This window comes from Planococcus citri, chromosome 2, assembly GCF_950023065.1.
Source record: "Planococcus citri chromosome 2, ihPlaCitr1.1, whole genome shotgun sequence".
Taxonomy (NCBI): Eukaryota; Metazoa; Arthropoda; class Insecta; order Hemiptera; family Pseudococcidae; genus Planococcus; species Planococcus citri.
The window spans coordinates 75,074,837-75,091,003 of NC_088678.1; the positions used below are offsets into that span (position 1 = coordinate 75,074,837).

General features: G+C 33.3%; 2 protein-coding genes across 3 annotated transcripts in view; one reads left to right on the top strand and one right to left on the bottom strand.

Moving 5' to 3' along the window:
* Positions 1–16,167, bottom strand: part of LOC135837740 (uncharacterized) — a 310,851-nt gene that overhangs the window by 285,869 nt on the left and 8,815 nt on the right. The window lies entirely within an intron of this gene.
* LOC135834467 (FMRFamide receptor-like) lies at positions 4,678–6,755 on the top strand. Its single transcript, XM_065348347.1, has 2 exons — positions 4,678–5,836; positions 5,948–6,755. Exons 1-2 carry the CDS (start codon positions 5,184–5,186, stop codon positions 6,375–6,377), a joined length of 1,083 nt encoding a protein of 360 aa, XP_065204419.1. The 5' UTR covers positions 4,678–5,183; the 3' UTR covers positions 6,378–6,755.

The following is a 16,167-nucleotide window of genomic DNA, read 5'->3' on the forward strand; positions in this document are numbered from 1 at the left end:
AATTATTAGTGAGTAGGGTCTCGTTTTCTTATGATTCGATACCGCTGATCACGAATATGACGTCAGATTTTTTGCTAGATTCATCTAACCCTCTCCAGAGCACTTGGCCCCCTCAATTTTTACTATTGTTAAAAAGCATAAAATAAGTTGAAAAACGGTATTTCGAGGAGTAAATATGAGGGGAGGGGGTTGAAAATTTTTATGGGGATACCCACTAAGAATATACATAACATACTGAAAAATTTTCAAAATCGGTCAAGATGGGGCTGAGAAAAGTGTTATTGAAATTTCAGAAAAGGGGGGTTCCCCAAAAAAAGGAGGGGGTGTGGATCTGAAATTTTTTACACGGAAGTTTTTCAATGGTACCCACATTCCATGATAATATCAACTCGAACGCTTTCGGGGACCATTTCACCCCTCTTAGGCGCCTATAGCCTTCATGTTTTTTTTTCAGGAAACCCCCTTTTTTTGAATGACTGTGGTTCCACCCCCCTTGGACCTACAAGAAAGGTTGATAGATCATTAGATCGGAAATTTGACGTAGATTCTTTTATCTGACAACATATTTATCGTTAAAATGCAATGCGGGGGAGAAAATGGCGAAAAACTGTTTTTGTAGGAGGTTCCACCCCCCTCTAAGGGGGTTCCGGACCCCGTAGGGGCCAGGACTTTTAGTATGTTGTTGAGGGGACCTCTGTGAACAATATCTGCGAAAGATCTGTTTGATAATAATTTTTCCTGTAAAAATGTCTTTAATGACTGGACTACCTACTACATAAGTGAATTTTTTTTTTCAAATATGTAAATTTTTTCACTCTCACACGCTCCATAAAATACTGTTAGGGCTATCAACTTTTTTCATTGGTATTTTAATCTCATTTTAAAAATTTGCGATCAACTGTACCCTACTGATATTGCAATATCAAAAATTAGTCATTGTTGATTTTTTAAAAAAATGAAAAAAAAAAAAAAAAACAAAGTCTGGAACTAGTACTTACATGGATGAAGATTGATCGCACATTAACGCTGTCGTCTGAAAAAGTTCCCCGTGATAAGTTTCTTTCTAAATTAAAAACTTTCAATGAATTTTCATTTATCATCTACTTACTTAGTCGAATAATTTTGAAACGTTCCTCGTTCGGTAATCTTCACAATTATGCGCGGGATTTCAGTACTTTTTGTTCCAAAATTATGTGGAATTAACTAATTTAAAAATCATGAAAATTGCAAAAATTGCGTGAAAAAATCACAACCGAAGTGTAGATAAAGTTATTGCGAAAAACTGTTGAAAATTCCATAAAAATTATTCAAACCTACAAAAAAAATTTGAAATATCAGAAAAAAACGTTGGATTTGTCCAAAAATGAATTTGGTCAAAATCCACCGATTTTTGTTTACGAGCCATTCGCATTATTACCAATCTTCTGCGATGATTCCTTTTCATGTACCCATATACCTAGTTTGTAATATATTTATTTACTTATTTATTTATCAAGTTTGAAGTCACTATCGACAACATTAAGGTCGTTAAGTGACATAATAACTTAAAGTAATGTCACACTGAAGTAAATGGTATACATTGATATCTTAAGAGTTTTTCTCTAGTTTTAGGTAGAAGTAGACGTTTTCTGGATATTTCATAAAAAGGGCAGTGAAAAAGGATATGGTCTGTTGTTAAATTCTACTAATAGTCTGCGCATTAAATAGCTTTTTTTCTGAGCAAGTCGTTTCAAAAGTAAGTATGTTTCTATCAAACATCGCCACTGTATTGAAATGTTGCAGCGGGAAAATTCCAACAGATAAATTTATTTACCTGATTTGAAAATGAAAATCACTTGAAAATTATTCACTGCTGATAAAAATCAAGATACCTAACTAATAAACAACTCCAGACCAGTGGCGGGGGAGCTGAGGTTACTTGCAACGTAGGTACACACAACGATCTACTCTGAAACAGTTTGGTGAATCATGAGTTGAATTTTGAACTTATCTACCTACTTAGCGCCGCCAGTGATCAACAGTGCCAAGAATTTTTTTTTCAAATATCAATTCATCTTCAAAAAAATTCAGTTTAACAACATGTGTTCATTTTACGTATTTTCTGGTACTACTAGATTGTGCGAAAGATATGTTTTTGTATGTAAATTTGTATTCATTTTAATAGTACTTAGTTATGAAAATTGTTTTTTTTTTTTTTCATGGAAAAGCCCATCATCACACATGGGCCAGTAATCGACACACATGTTCCAATTATCGACAATAACTGTGCCAGTTATCGACACAATAAAAATAGGTACTCTGGTTTAAAAAATGCAATGAAACTCAATTTAATGAATCAAAATTACTTGCAAAAAATAAAATTGGCTGTGATTCGCAAACTTTTTCATTTTTTACTTTTTAGTGTTTAAAAAAGGTTTTAAACTTATGTTTATCATGGAAATTAACATGTTTGACGCATAATTTAAAAAAAAAATGAACAAAATGCATCACTGCTGCTTACAGTATACCTAGCATTCGGCGATATACATTGATTGATCAATGATGATTGGTGATAATGGCACAAAACCAGTGCTTTCTTTCATTTATAAATCAATGTAGACCATCAAACAATTATCACCAATCGTGAATAAAGGTAAGTGTTCCAAAATAAATTTACCTTACATTACGTTCATTCTACTTAAGAAAATTAACTTTATGTTAATTTAATATGTACTTAGCTTGTTTTTAGATACCTATTTTACCTAATTGAAATGGCCATGCCACCAGTGACGCTGCGGATTGTGATCGACAAAGTATGCAGTTCGGAGATAAACTCTTTCATCGAGATGAATTCATACAGACCGTTAATTCCAAATAAAAATGTTAAATGTAAGTAATCATAAAAATTTCAATGGATGGGCAGAAAGTCTGAAACTGCAGCTAATCGAAAATGGAAAATGATCGATTCAATTAATCAATCAATATTACCTACTTCCAAGTTTTGAGGGTATTTTCGAATATTTTGCGACTTTTGAGTGAATTGTGCGACACTACTCACAGACTCATTCAGATTTGATCAAATTTGATCAAACATTTCTCAAATTTTCCCAAGTCCAAAGCCTGGGAAAGAGATTATATAATCCATTAACACCAATTGGATTGAGGTGTGAGAGGTTGAAGGTTCAACTACCATCACCAGCAGCCAAATTTTTTTAATTGTTTATTTTTCGCTTCCCCCTCTCCTCATTACTCGACTTGCTTCATTTTGTGGTAGGTAATCTTGAAAAATCAATTACTGCATTAATAACACTTTTTTTTCAAATTTTAATTTTCAAAAACTCATCACGAATTTTAACAAAGGGTCATTCCATGCCAAATCGGCGGATTTTTGCACGAGGGGTCTTCGATTTTTTTTCAAAATCAAATCATTTGTAGAAGTCATCAAACGATGACGAATGACGCAAACCGGACATTTTTTCGATTTTTTTTGACGGAGCTGTGGCGCTTCAAAGTTCTCCAAAATGGCCGAAAATGGAAAATTTCAGTTGCAAATTGCTCCGGTTGTACGTGGTATAGAATTTTGAACTTTTTTTTCAAATTGTAGTACTTTGAGAGGGTAATCGACGAGTGATGTCAAAATCAGTGTTGCCACTTTCAAAAACTTATAATTTAAATATAACCACGATGTCCGCCAGTAAAAATTCTGAAAAAATTCTCAGTTTTAGTCCTCTTTATGTAGAATAACATATCAAGAAAATGGACTGGCATCTTTTTTCATTTCCGAGAAAAAAAAATTACAAGTTTTACAATTGCTGCATAATAAAGTACCATCAGAAACCTAAAAAATGAAAATTTTTGCATTTTTGAAATATTTTACCAATGTGTGGACGATAATGTGAAAAAAATCCCCCTCCCCCCAATTTGTCGACAAATTGACGAAAAATGCATAGATATATATTTCACTCTTGAAATAAAAATTTATACTTAGCACGAAAAATGTCAATTCGTTGACAAATGGGGGGAGGGGGATTTTTTTCACATATTCGTCTACACATTGGTAAAATATTTCAAAAATGCAAAAATTTTCATTTTTTAGGTTTCTGATGGTTGATGGTACTTCTGCAGCAATTGTAAAACTTGTAATTTTTTTTTCTCGAAAATGAAAAAAGGTGCCAGTCCAATTTTTTGATATGTTATTTTACATAAAAAGGACTAAAACTGAGAATTTTTTCAGAATTTTTACTGGCAGACATCATGGCTATATTTAAATTAATTTTTAAAATCGATTTTTTCAGGTTTTTGAAAGTGTCAGCACTGATTTTGACATCACTCGTCGATTGCCCTCTCAAAGTACTACAATTTGAAAAAAAAAGTTCAAAATTCTATACCACGTACAACGAGAGCAATTTGCAACTGAAATTTTCCATTTTTGGCCATTTTGGAGAACTTTGAAGCGCCACAGCTCCGTCAAAAAAAAAATCGAAAAAATGTCCGATTCGCGTCATTCATCATCGTTTGATGACCTCTACAAATTATCTGATATTGAAAAAAATTGAAGACCCCTCGTGCAAGAATCCGCCGATTTGGCATGGAATGACCCAAAGAAATTAGGGATCTAAAATTATGAAAGTTATTCATCACATACCTTAGGTATCTAAATACGTAGAACAACGGAAACTCGTCTTCCATTTCCTGTCAGATTGTCAAATGTTAACTTATTTTATCTCATCGTTTTGAAAATTTAATGAATAATGTCATAATACACTGGCGAACGATGCAAATATCGCAATCCAGTCATTTTTGATAAAAACATGGATAAACAAAATACGGCTAGCTCGGATCAGTACGTGGCTAATCACGAAAGAACAATCTACTCTGATACAATTTCGCGTGCATTTAATTTTTGTGTGTGAAATTTTCAGATCGCGCAATTGATCCTAGCAAGAATCCTGTTGAAAATCCCAAAAAAAATGTCCTACAAAATGAGTTTAATTGTGAAACAGTATAGCTAAAAATATAGAAATTTTCGGCGAATTCGTATTCGCGAGCTCGATTGAATTTCAAAACAAGTGTCCGTGAACAATTTTAGTTGTTTGAGAAGAAGCAGATGGGCCAGTAGTAATGAAGTACACTTTACATTCAATCCGTGTAGGTAATACCTATTCTTCAAAATATTCATAACTATACCTACAATTAGAACACCAATGATGACAACTCAAGAGCCGTATTGTGGAGTCACATTACTCAACATTGGACAATATTACAAGGATAATATACTCGCTTACGTCAGCATACCAGCATGCCTCATAGGAGTAATTTTCAATTCACTCAACATGTTGGTATTCGCCAGGAAAACCATGATTTCGCCCCCGAACCTGATATTTGCTCATCTGGCCTTCTTAGATTTCCTAGTATTACTGGCTCGTATCCCATATGTATGGTTGCTGAACATTCGACCACAGAGTGGCTTTGACATTCACCAGTCTTACGGTTGGACCATGTTTTATATATGCTGTAATACTTTTATAGTCACAGTTCAGTTTATATCGATATACCTGACAATGCAGATGGCTGCATGGAGGTACGTGGCAGTCGTTCATCCACTGAAGGAACGTTCTTGGTGCAATATGAGAACAACACGCAATTCAGTGATAGCTGGATACATGATCTGCAGCATTTTTTATGTGATACCTCAATATTTGACACTTCGTATCGAAACCACTAATGAGGGACAGACATCCTATTACTTAGTTGCCATAAATGATCAAAGCCTCATTAAGCACTCAACAGTAGACATCATTCACGCAGTCATGATCAGATTATTGCCATCACTTGTGTCAATGGGGTTTACTTTCAGGTGAATAACGTCATAATGATTAGACATAGTATTACGACAGAAAAGCAATAGGTAGGTATTAAATTCAGGGTAAGGAATTATTGACTTATGCATTTGTTTTTACTTTTATAGAATCGTCATTACCTTATTAGAAAGAAACAGAATCCACCAAGAGCAAATAACTTTATCGTCTGGAGTTCAAAATAACACCAGGAATGTCAAAACGAAACAGCAGACAAATAAATCGACAATGATATTGCTGATAGTTGTGGTATTATTCTTCATCGCTGAATTCCCCAGAGGGATACTGAATTTACTGCGAGTGGGTTACGAGCACAATGAAAGATCGGAAGAAATTCATGGCCAATGTTACGCTGCACTGGTGCAAATATTCACTACATTTACTGATATCAACTTATCCATCACTTTTATAGTATATTACACCTTGAGTCAACAATTCAGGACCACATTCACATCGTTGTTTCATTGTAATAGGTTATTTATTATTTGTTTTCAAAGTAATAGTCAAGATGATTCACAAACAAACTCGGATGATGTCTAATCAATAAGAGTAATTTTTGTGCCGAGTGGAGTATCTGCGTATATCAATCATTAATTATTAAGAATGTAATTTTTAAAATGAATAAAAATGTTCAATCCTACATAGGAACTGAACTCAAGTTTTTCACTGAGCATATAGTATGAAAACTGTTCAAAATCAAAGAAGAGTATGAGAAAAATGATAGAAAACAAAAAAATTGTAAGTAGGTATGCTTCCAATTTTCACTTTTTGGATTTCATCTATTCACTCGAGCAGCTTTGCTCGTCCTTCTAAAAATGTCGGTACCTACCATAATCTCAGAACTGCTATTAAATGTTTGGTTGGAGGAACATATTGGAAGAGAATTGTTTGAAAATTTGTTAGATTGTCTTAAAAATAGTTGCTAATAAAGAAGTTAATAAAACAATATAATAAAGCAGAATTAAATTCAGAGTAACTATTCATAGTGTACTACACCTTGAGTCAACAATTTAGGACCACATTTACATCCTTGTATCATTGTAGGCCTAATAGGTTATTTATTATTTGTTTTCAAAGTAACTAATAGTCAAGATGATTCACAAACAAACTCGGATGATGTCTAATCAATAAGAGTAATTGTTGTGCCTAGTGGAGTATCTGCGTATAGGTAGGTATCAATCAATAATTATTAAGAATGTTATTTTTAAAATGAATAAAAATGTTCAATCCTACATAGGAACTGAACTCAAGTTTATCATTGAGCATAAAAATGTGAAAACTGTTCAAAATCGAAGAAGAATATAAATTGTGTTGGTCTGGCACGAAAACTTATAGAAAACAAAAAAATTGTAAGTATGCTTCTAATTTTCACTTTTTGGATTTATATTCACTCAAGCAGCTTTGCTTGTCCCTCTAAAAAGGTCAGTATCATCATCTCAGAACTGCTGTTAAATGTTTGGTTAGAGGAACATATTGGAAAAGAATTGTTTGAAAATTTGTTACCATTGTCTTAAAAATAGTTGCTAATGAAGAAGTTAATAAAACAATGAACATTTAAAAAGGTAAGTTAAATGTTGCAAGAGATGTCTCAACTAACAAAAAAATTGATAAAATCACTCTTCCATACATTCCATTCGGTACACATGAGGTGTTGGCGAGATCAACTATACTGAAACCTGGTCTTCCTCTAACCCTCTCACCAAAATCAACAACTTCGTCATCCATTGCAATTAGACGCATTTATCCACGTACTTACTCATTGCAGAAAATACTTGATGTAGAAGTACATACTTACCTACTATAAAGTCAATTTAAAAATCAAAACTTCAAAATTTAAATAATTGAATAAATTAATTTTTGAAAAAACTGATTCAGGTAAGTAAATTTTCTCCCTAAAAAACAAGATTGAATTTGGAAAGATCAATCACCCATGAATGAAAATAGAAAATCAATGAGAAATCGCTCGCCAATATCTTGGTCAATTTGAGTCCTTACACCTGGGCTGGAAATTAGCAAGAGATGATCAAGCACGAAGTGTCACTTTAGCTTTTTCCCTTGACTTTACATGATGATGATGTAATAAAATACCATGTGTGATTGGCCATCTCCATTTTAGTACCCACTAAAGAAATTGAAGTGGATGTGCTTGAATCCAGTACTTTGGATTTGGTCAAATTTTCATCAGAGAAGAGAAATATACAAAAGACAAAATATCCAACCAACTTATAGAAGTCAGGTAAGTCAATTTATTTTAACACGAAAGAACTCTACATGAATGATTCTGTAATTTTTAATTTTCAAATTGAGTGTAACTTTATTGTATGTAATAAATTTTGATTTTAAGGGTCCCACATTTCGGAGAAAGGAGGCTAAAATCAACATTAAAAATGTCGGGAATAGGTACGTTTTCTTTCAAATCACATTTTTAAGCGAATTCCAAAATTTCAACTGATTTGGTCCCATACAGGGGAGATATGCCCCAAAAACCGACTTTTGGGCCCCCTCCTCCAAATTTTTTTAAAAATGAACCGATTTTGCTCATCTTTGTTTTAAAATGTTTCTTATGACATGTATCTAGATATTTATAAAACATTTAGAATTCAAATTTTTTTAGTTTGAACACAAAGAATTAAAAAAATTAAATTTGAATAATTTTGAACAATTTCAACTTTGAGCTTTCATTTCTCCGCCAAATATTCTTCCATTTGTTATGCATTTTTTTAAATCATTAAAATTGATTCTATAATCTATAGGTAAGGGTAAAAGTCCCCTATTCCGCCCAGTGCCTAATCCCGACCACCATGCATATCTCGTCTGTTAATAGCGCTACCTATTGAAAAGTGATATAAACGTGTTCCTCTATCACAGACAATTAATTTGAGATATTCCCAGCCACTGTAAAGCCAAAACTCGCGAAATAAATTGAATTTGAAGAAATTCCATGATCAAAAAATTGTTTTTCACCATTTTTTATCACCAACAATTTTCAACTTGTTATAACTAATTTTGTGGTGTTAAATATGATTTGTGATCGTGATTAAAGTGAGATTTTGATGGTATTGCCATTTTTGTAATCAATCGCAGGTATGTATAGAAAATTTTTACAAAAGTGTAAAACAATATGGGTCTCCTAATCCCGACCACCCATAAGATCATGTAAATTCAGTCAGGGTGGTCGGGATTAGGGTACCAAATTCAGTCATTTTTGAGGTGCCTCAGAAGAAAATTCCAAAAAGCCATAAAGAATTATTCTATAACCCCAAAATTTTAATATGAGTTGGGGGAAGGTTCAATCTATCTTTTAAGCCATTTACTGTATTTTCATGTGAAATAGTATTTTATTGGTTGCTGCACTTTCAAATGTGGTCGGAATTAGGGTACCTAACTTTTGGAGGTGGTCGGGATTAGGATACCAAATTTTGAAAAATTGTTTTTGAGTTGTTTCGGAAAAAAATTCAAAAAACATATTAAGGATTATTCATTTGGGCCAAAATTTTGATATGAGTTAGGGGAAGGTTCAACCTACATTTTAAGCCATTTACCACGTTTTGAAGTGGAATAGTCTTCGATTGGTGGCGGTTTTACAAAAAGTGGTCGGTTTTGGGCGACTTCACCCTTATGCCTCATTTCAGACCAGTAAAATTGTAATAAGAACCCAATAATGGACAATATTAATCAAAAGTACTTATGATATTTTCTTATTACTGGCGTTAGGGAAGAGAACTTGAATTTTACGGTAAATTTAAATTTAACCGAACTCAAAGCTGCGTTTGTAATATTTTAAATATCACTTTAACAGCGCCAATGAATGATATTGTACTGAACCGGTTAGAAGAATATTCTAGAACACAATCCACAATTCTTAATCACGAAAACAGCTTCGAGGATCACTTACTACGATTCTGAGGGGAGGTTGGAGCAAAAAAAAACTAAAGGCTCGTAACACCCACATATACTTTGAAGAGTTATTTGAAAGAAGATTTGCAGTCTTGTTTGAGTGAGTTTCACGGAGCTAAAGTTCATCAAGCTTTCAAAAAAGATATTGAAACATTTTTATCCGGATTTAAAATCATTCGAACTCCCTGTAGAAGGTGGTGAAGTGACTACTTTAAGATGGTTGCATTTTTTTTGCAAATTAAAATGTAATATACCTATTCTTTTCAAAATAGTAAGCTCTCTCTTGTGTATCCCAGTAAACAATGCGTTTTGTGAACGTGTATTCAACACGATGGGTTTTCACACGCCAAAAGATAGGAATGAACTATTAGTTAGTAATCTTGCCGCGGAATCGGTTGTATCTACTAATTTTAATACGACTTGTATTGAATTACATACATACCTACTTATATTATTTCATTAAGAATCATACCAATCGCAAGGAAACTTTGAAAGGCGGTGACTTTGCAAACGAAATATTATACATTTAAAAATTCACATGCAGTAGTATGTACTAATAAGTACCCCGATTTTGACAGGCGAGCACACACTTTTGATTCAATTTTTACTGCAGATGAGAATCAACACTTCATCTAAGAGAAACAAAGTGTGCATGCGATAGAACAATGCTAGCACGTTATTAGCATTACACTAGCATCAGAAAGATAGCCCCTAATAGGTTAAAAGTCTTCTAATGAAAATTTAGTAAGTATCATAGCTTTATTCAGGTTGGAATATAGTGCTAGTGTTATGCTAGCTCAAGTTTACCCGTGATTATCCTTCTAGCAGGGGCACTAACAGATTGCTAGTGTGCCTTTTGCTAGTTTACCTTACGTTAGCACCATGCCAATTCTGTGCTAAGATAAATTTTGTAATGAATAGGGTGCTAGCAATATGTTAGAAATCACTGCTAGCTTCAATTCGTAATATGCTACTAGCATGTAACTAGCAAATTACTGATCTGCCTTTTGTTAGTTCGCTGCATACTGGCCCATACCAGTTCTATGCTAGGATATCTATCTACATTATCCAATAAAAAGTGTGTGAGCAATAAACTAGCACTACACTAGCAGGTAATCTGCTAGTTCATTTATGCCAGTACCATGTGTTCTGCCACTCATGCTAAATGAGTGCTATTAATGCTAGTATTCTGCTAAGGTTTAACTAACAAGTTGCTGAAGTACTTTTTAACAGTTGATATTATGTTACCAACATGGTAGCATTTTGCTAACAATGCTACTAGCTTCACTCACAGTCAGTGGTTATGCTGCGTGTGCGCCACTAGCCCATTGTTAGGGTAATTTTTGGTATACGTATTATCACTTTAGCAATATGGTAGCATTATGTCAGCAGGATTGACTAGCTTCACTTGGTAGTTGTGCTGCTTGTATGTAACTAGCCTATTGCTGGCATCCGTTTAGCTGGTTGATATCAAGCTAGCAATAGGTATAGTAGTATTGTGCAAGCAATAACTGCTTGCTTCACTCATTATAGGTAACTACGAATTATATTAGTGATGTAACATATTGCTAGCAAGAAAGTCTAGCTTCATTTGGCAGTTATATGCTGCTAGTGCGCAGCAAGCCCTTTGCTAGCATACTATTTGCCAAATCATATCACACTAGCAATCAGTTAGAACATTGCTATCAGGTAATCTGCTAGTTTATTCCATGCACTTACCATGTCAGTGTTTTGCAACTCATGTTAGATTGGTGCTACTAACGCGGGCATTCTGCTAGTAAAACTGTCAAAAGGGAAGTGTACTTTGCATATTTTCTACTGTTTTTATGTGACTTCAACAAATCTTATTCTCAGAAAGATTGTTACTAAACATTGGCAAGTTTTACTATTTTTTGAATTAATTTTACAATGAATTTCATTTTTTTTAATGCTTTAAGTAAGTACTTAATTTGTACAAAATTATACTTTATCTTAAACAATTTCAAAAATATTTTATAACATTTTACAGATTTTTGTTTTTTTGAGCCTTTTTACAGCATTTCCCTTCTAAATGTACTTAGATATGGTACTGTGCGCTTTTACTAAAACTTTTTAATCACTTTTAAGTTTTAACTGAGTAAGATTAAGTTTTTTTTTCAGTTCTCATTAACATTGTATGATTTTACTGAAACTTAATCAATTTTTTTAGTAAGGCCCTTGACTGAATTTGAGTGATTTTTATACTAATTTTACAGTACCTGCTTACGAGCTAATGTTAATTATCTGTACCTACATTTTATACAATTTTTGTAATGTTTCAAGTAATGTTGAAAATATTGTTGAAAATATTTGTTGACCTTTTCACAATTTTTAACCTTTTTTTTTTTTTTTTGGTAATTTGAGGCACTTTGAGAAATTTAATTTTTTTTGGTTTTTGCAATGCTTCATCAACTTTTCTTGTATTTTAATAGCTACCTGCTTAATATAATTTTCACAAAATTTCATCATTTTGATTTTTTATTGTAACTTTCAGAAATTTTTTCTTACTTATATTTTAGAAACTTCTGGAATATTTTCCTTGAATTTTCAAAATTTTATGAAACGTTAATCACACAATGGCGTTTTGCAGGATTTCAATTGATTTTCAAATAATGTATTGCAAAATTTTGGTTACATCTGTTCAATTTCTATAAAATTTCATCAATTTTTAGTGACATTCACCATAACTTCTCATATCATGCAACGTTGATAGGTAGCATGGATAATTTAAACGCATTATTATTTTTTAATCTTCTTGAAGAATTCTTCTTATCATCGATCATTTTTTACACCAACTTAAATTTCAGTTTTTTTTAAGCTAAGGAATTTTTGTGATGTTTTTTCAATTTTTGCGATGTGTATCAAATTTTAATCACTTTTGACGATGTTTACAGCATTTTACTTAATTGGATAATTTTCGAGTTAATTTTTCACAATCATAGTAAACTTTGTTCAATTTTTAAAAAGTTTACTTTTTCATTTGAAGAAACGTTTTCAATCATTTTCATAACATTCGTCACATTTCAGTGTATCTAACGATGATGTTTCATGAATTATTTACAACTTACAACAATTTTTTAGCTGTTTGAGGCCGTTTTGCAACATTTTTCTTGATTTTGCAAAAGCAGGACTTTTTGAAATATTGTCTATTATAAAGTTTTTTGGTCATTTTCTGCAAAAAATATATTACAACTTTTTTGATAACGTCAATAAAAAAAGGTATTTATCGACAATTTTGGCAAAAAATTTGAGTAAGGAATTTCTGTAATGTTTTCTTCAAATTTTGCAATGTTGTATCAAATTTTAATCAGTTTTGACGGTGTTAACAGTATTTTAAACGCCTAATTTTCGGGTATTTTTGCAACATTATAGTCAACTTTTTGAGTACCTATTCATTTTTTAAAAAGTTCACTTCTTTTTGAAGGAATGTTTTCAAAAATAATTCTCATAAGTATCCATTTTACAACATTTGCCACAATTCAGGCATGTAACGATGATACTTCATAATTTGTTCAAGTTGCTGACAGACATAGAAACGTGTGTGCTGATCGCCATCGATTGCGATAGACGTGATGAATTACAATTTTCAACAATTTTTTAGTTATTTGAGGCCGTTTTGCAAAATTTTTCTTGATGCTAAGGTCTTTGAGTCCTGTATCTCCTAAAGAATAATTATAATCACACACCTCAGAATTGATCACACCAAACTAATCCACAACCATTTGTACATCAAAGCACCTAAACCCACCTGTCAATTCTGTAACTCTGACCTTCTATTTTATTGGCCCTCCCTCAAACCAAAACGCCAATCCTTAAACAATTCAGACCTTGACCCTACAATTCCTGACAACATCAAACAGATGGAAAACATTCTCAAATTCATTAATCATTAAAGAAATCAATCTTTCGAACCAAATCTAGACTAACCCCTTCACCCTTGAAACTGGGCGTAAAAATCCTGGCAATTATATACGCCCAGTATAAAAAAAAGTAAAAAAAAAAAAAAAAATACCAACCTATCATCAATTCATCCTCAACTAATTCGGTTGTTGGTGCCATGTTTTCAAAACATCAGAATGACGTGGATGTGGATTCAGATCAGAGAAAAGATGACGACAGTGATTTCTCAACATCCCTCCCCTGTTGACAAAAGAGCGCTAAAAAAGTTTGGCGAAAACGATGGCGACATTTTGACACTGTTTTTGAGCGCGTAGGAGGGCGCATCCAATTTTCGCCAAGGGAGCGCGCATCAAAATTTTCACTCAGAACGCCCATATTTTTGATGCGCTCTTTTGTTTTTGATACGCGCTCCCATGGCGAAAATTGGATGCGCCCTCCTACGTGCTCAAAAACAGTGTCAAAATGTCGCCATCGTTTTCACCCTGTTGTTTTTGAATGAGTTTGTCGCCTATTTTTCCGTTACGGATTCATTTTGAATAATGACTTCCCGGATTTTCACTATGTTTTGAACAATACAAATGAACTTTTTTATAATTTGAAAAATAAACGCATCATGTAAGCCTGTTACAAGTTGAACGCCCAAATACTATGAAAAAATAAAAATAACCCCACTTTCAAATTAGTATATCAAAGCACCAAAAAACATGATATCCACGCACTCTTCACCATTATTATGTTTATTCGTAATTTTTTTTTCTTTTTTTAAATTCCAAGTTTGAAACTGAGAAACTACCTATAATTAAACACTACCACACTCAATACACTAACCTCATCCAGCACCTCTGTCCTTTTCACTCTCCGTTGTCACACTGAAGCTAAAAATTTCCAAAATCATAATCCCTCCAAAAAACTGAAAAAGTGGAAACCCAATTCAATAAAATCTGGGAAGCAGCCGCCGGCCCAGGGAGGAGGTGCCATGCCAGGGCCAAAACATTTATTAAATTGTGGTCAAAAATCATCTATGGTCAAATCAAAAAATCACTTTGAACTGCACTTTTACACTGTTAGTGAAAAAACCACACCACACTATTTTAAAACTTTTTCAATCAAAAAATTACTTTACACTACTCGCGTAATAAAAAACACTGCCACATAAACCGATTGAAAAACACACCATTCACCTGCTTAAAAATCATTTCTAACATTGACGAGTTTAAAATATACATTTGTCTCAGCCACTGCATGGTTAGATAGTCGATCGCTTAATCTAAAGAACATGAAGCGCTGAAGTTATTAATAGACTATCAGTAATCGCCCATGACCGACCGGATGTTGATGGCTCGAATACACTGATAACAACACACAGCACCAATTGCAAAAAAATTAATACACTTCGCACAATTGTCACTCATGAATGAAAAAACACGATCAAATATTAGCCCATCACCGAAAATTACACCCAAATCCCAACACAAACTAACGACACGTGTAACCATATGCACAGTATATGAAACAGTGATTTGAATCTTAACGGAAAAAATGCATGGAAATCAGGATGCAAATCAAAAAATTCGCCCTGCACTTGAATTGCAGGGCGAATTTTTACAATTTGCGCCCAAGTGTTGGGCGATATTTCATTTAAGCGCCATGAAGAGGGCGAACTATTTTAACTTGCGCCAATGTGTTGAGCAAAAGTTCATTTTAGCGCCAAGAGTGGGGCAAATTTTTGGCATTCGCCCTCACATCTTAACTGAAACTTCATTTCAGCGCCATGATGACGGCGAATTTGCAAAATTTCGCCCGCATTTCATGAAAACGGACGTAGGAGAGCGACCATTTTGTCAATTGGGATCCCAATACCAAATTTAGCACCAATGTACTAGTACGAATTTCGCAACGAGAACTACCAGTGTACCTTTAGATTTGAGCGGCTAGAAAAATCACGACCTTTACAAATAATTATGTAAAGTACCTATTTTATTTCTTTTTTAAAATAAATTATTATTAAGACGTATTATATTGAATTTATTAGTTTTTTCTCATTCTTTTTGGGTTTCGTGGATTTTTAAGAAAGAGTTTTGTCTCAGCTTTTTACCGAAGCATTTTGAAAAATAAATATATCAAAGATCATCTGAGATGCATGTACGATGTAAGTTTCACTATCTGTCTTGCAAAACAATTTATTGCGAGTCATGACGTACTACGAGCAAGTAATTTTAATTTTCTTCATGTACTCTCGTATTCATTTTTCAAATAATTTTTTGAAAAAAAAATGCACGATGCAGTCGAAAACAGTGAAGGGTTTTCTCAAATTTACATCGAATTTTGATTTTTCATACCCTGAAAAATTGATTTTAACTTCTAACCTAATTGGAAAAGTTCACTCGTCACTCGATCACTAGTCAAATTATTCATAATTTCAGAGGGGGAAGCCTAACAATGGAAGAACTTGAAGGTGACCTTCAGCTGAACGGTCTGCTTAGTGACGCATTCGCAAGTGCTGCGTAGATGTACT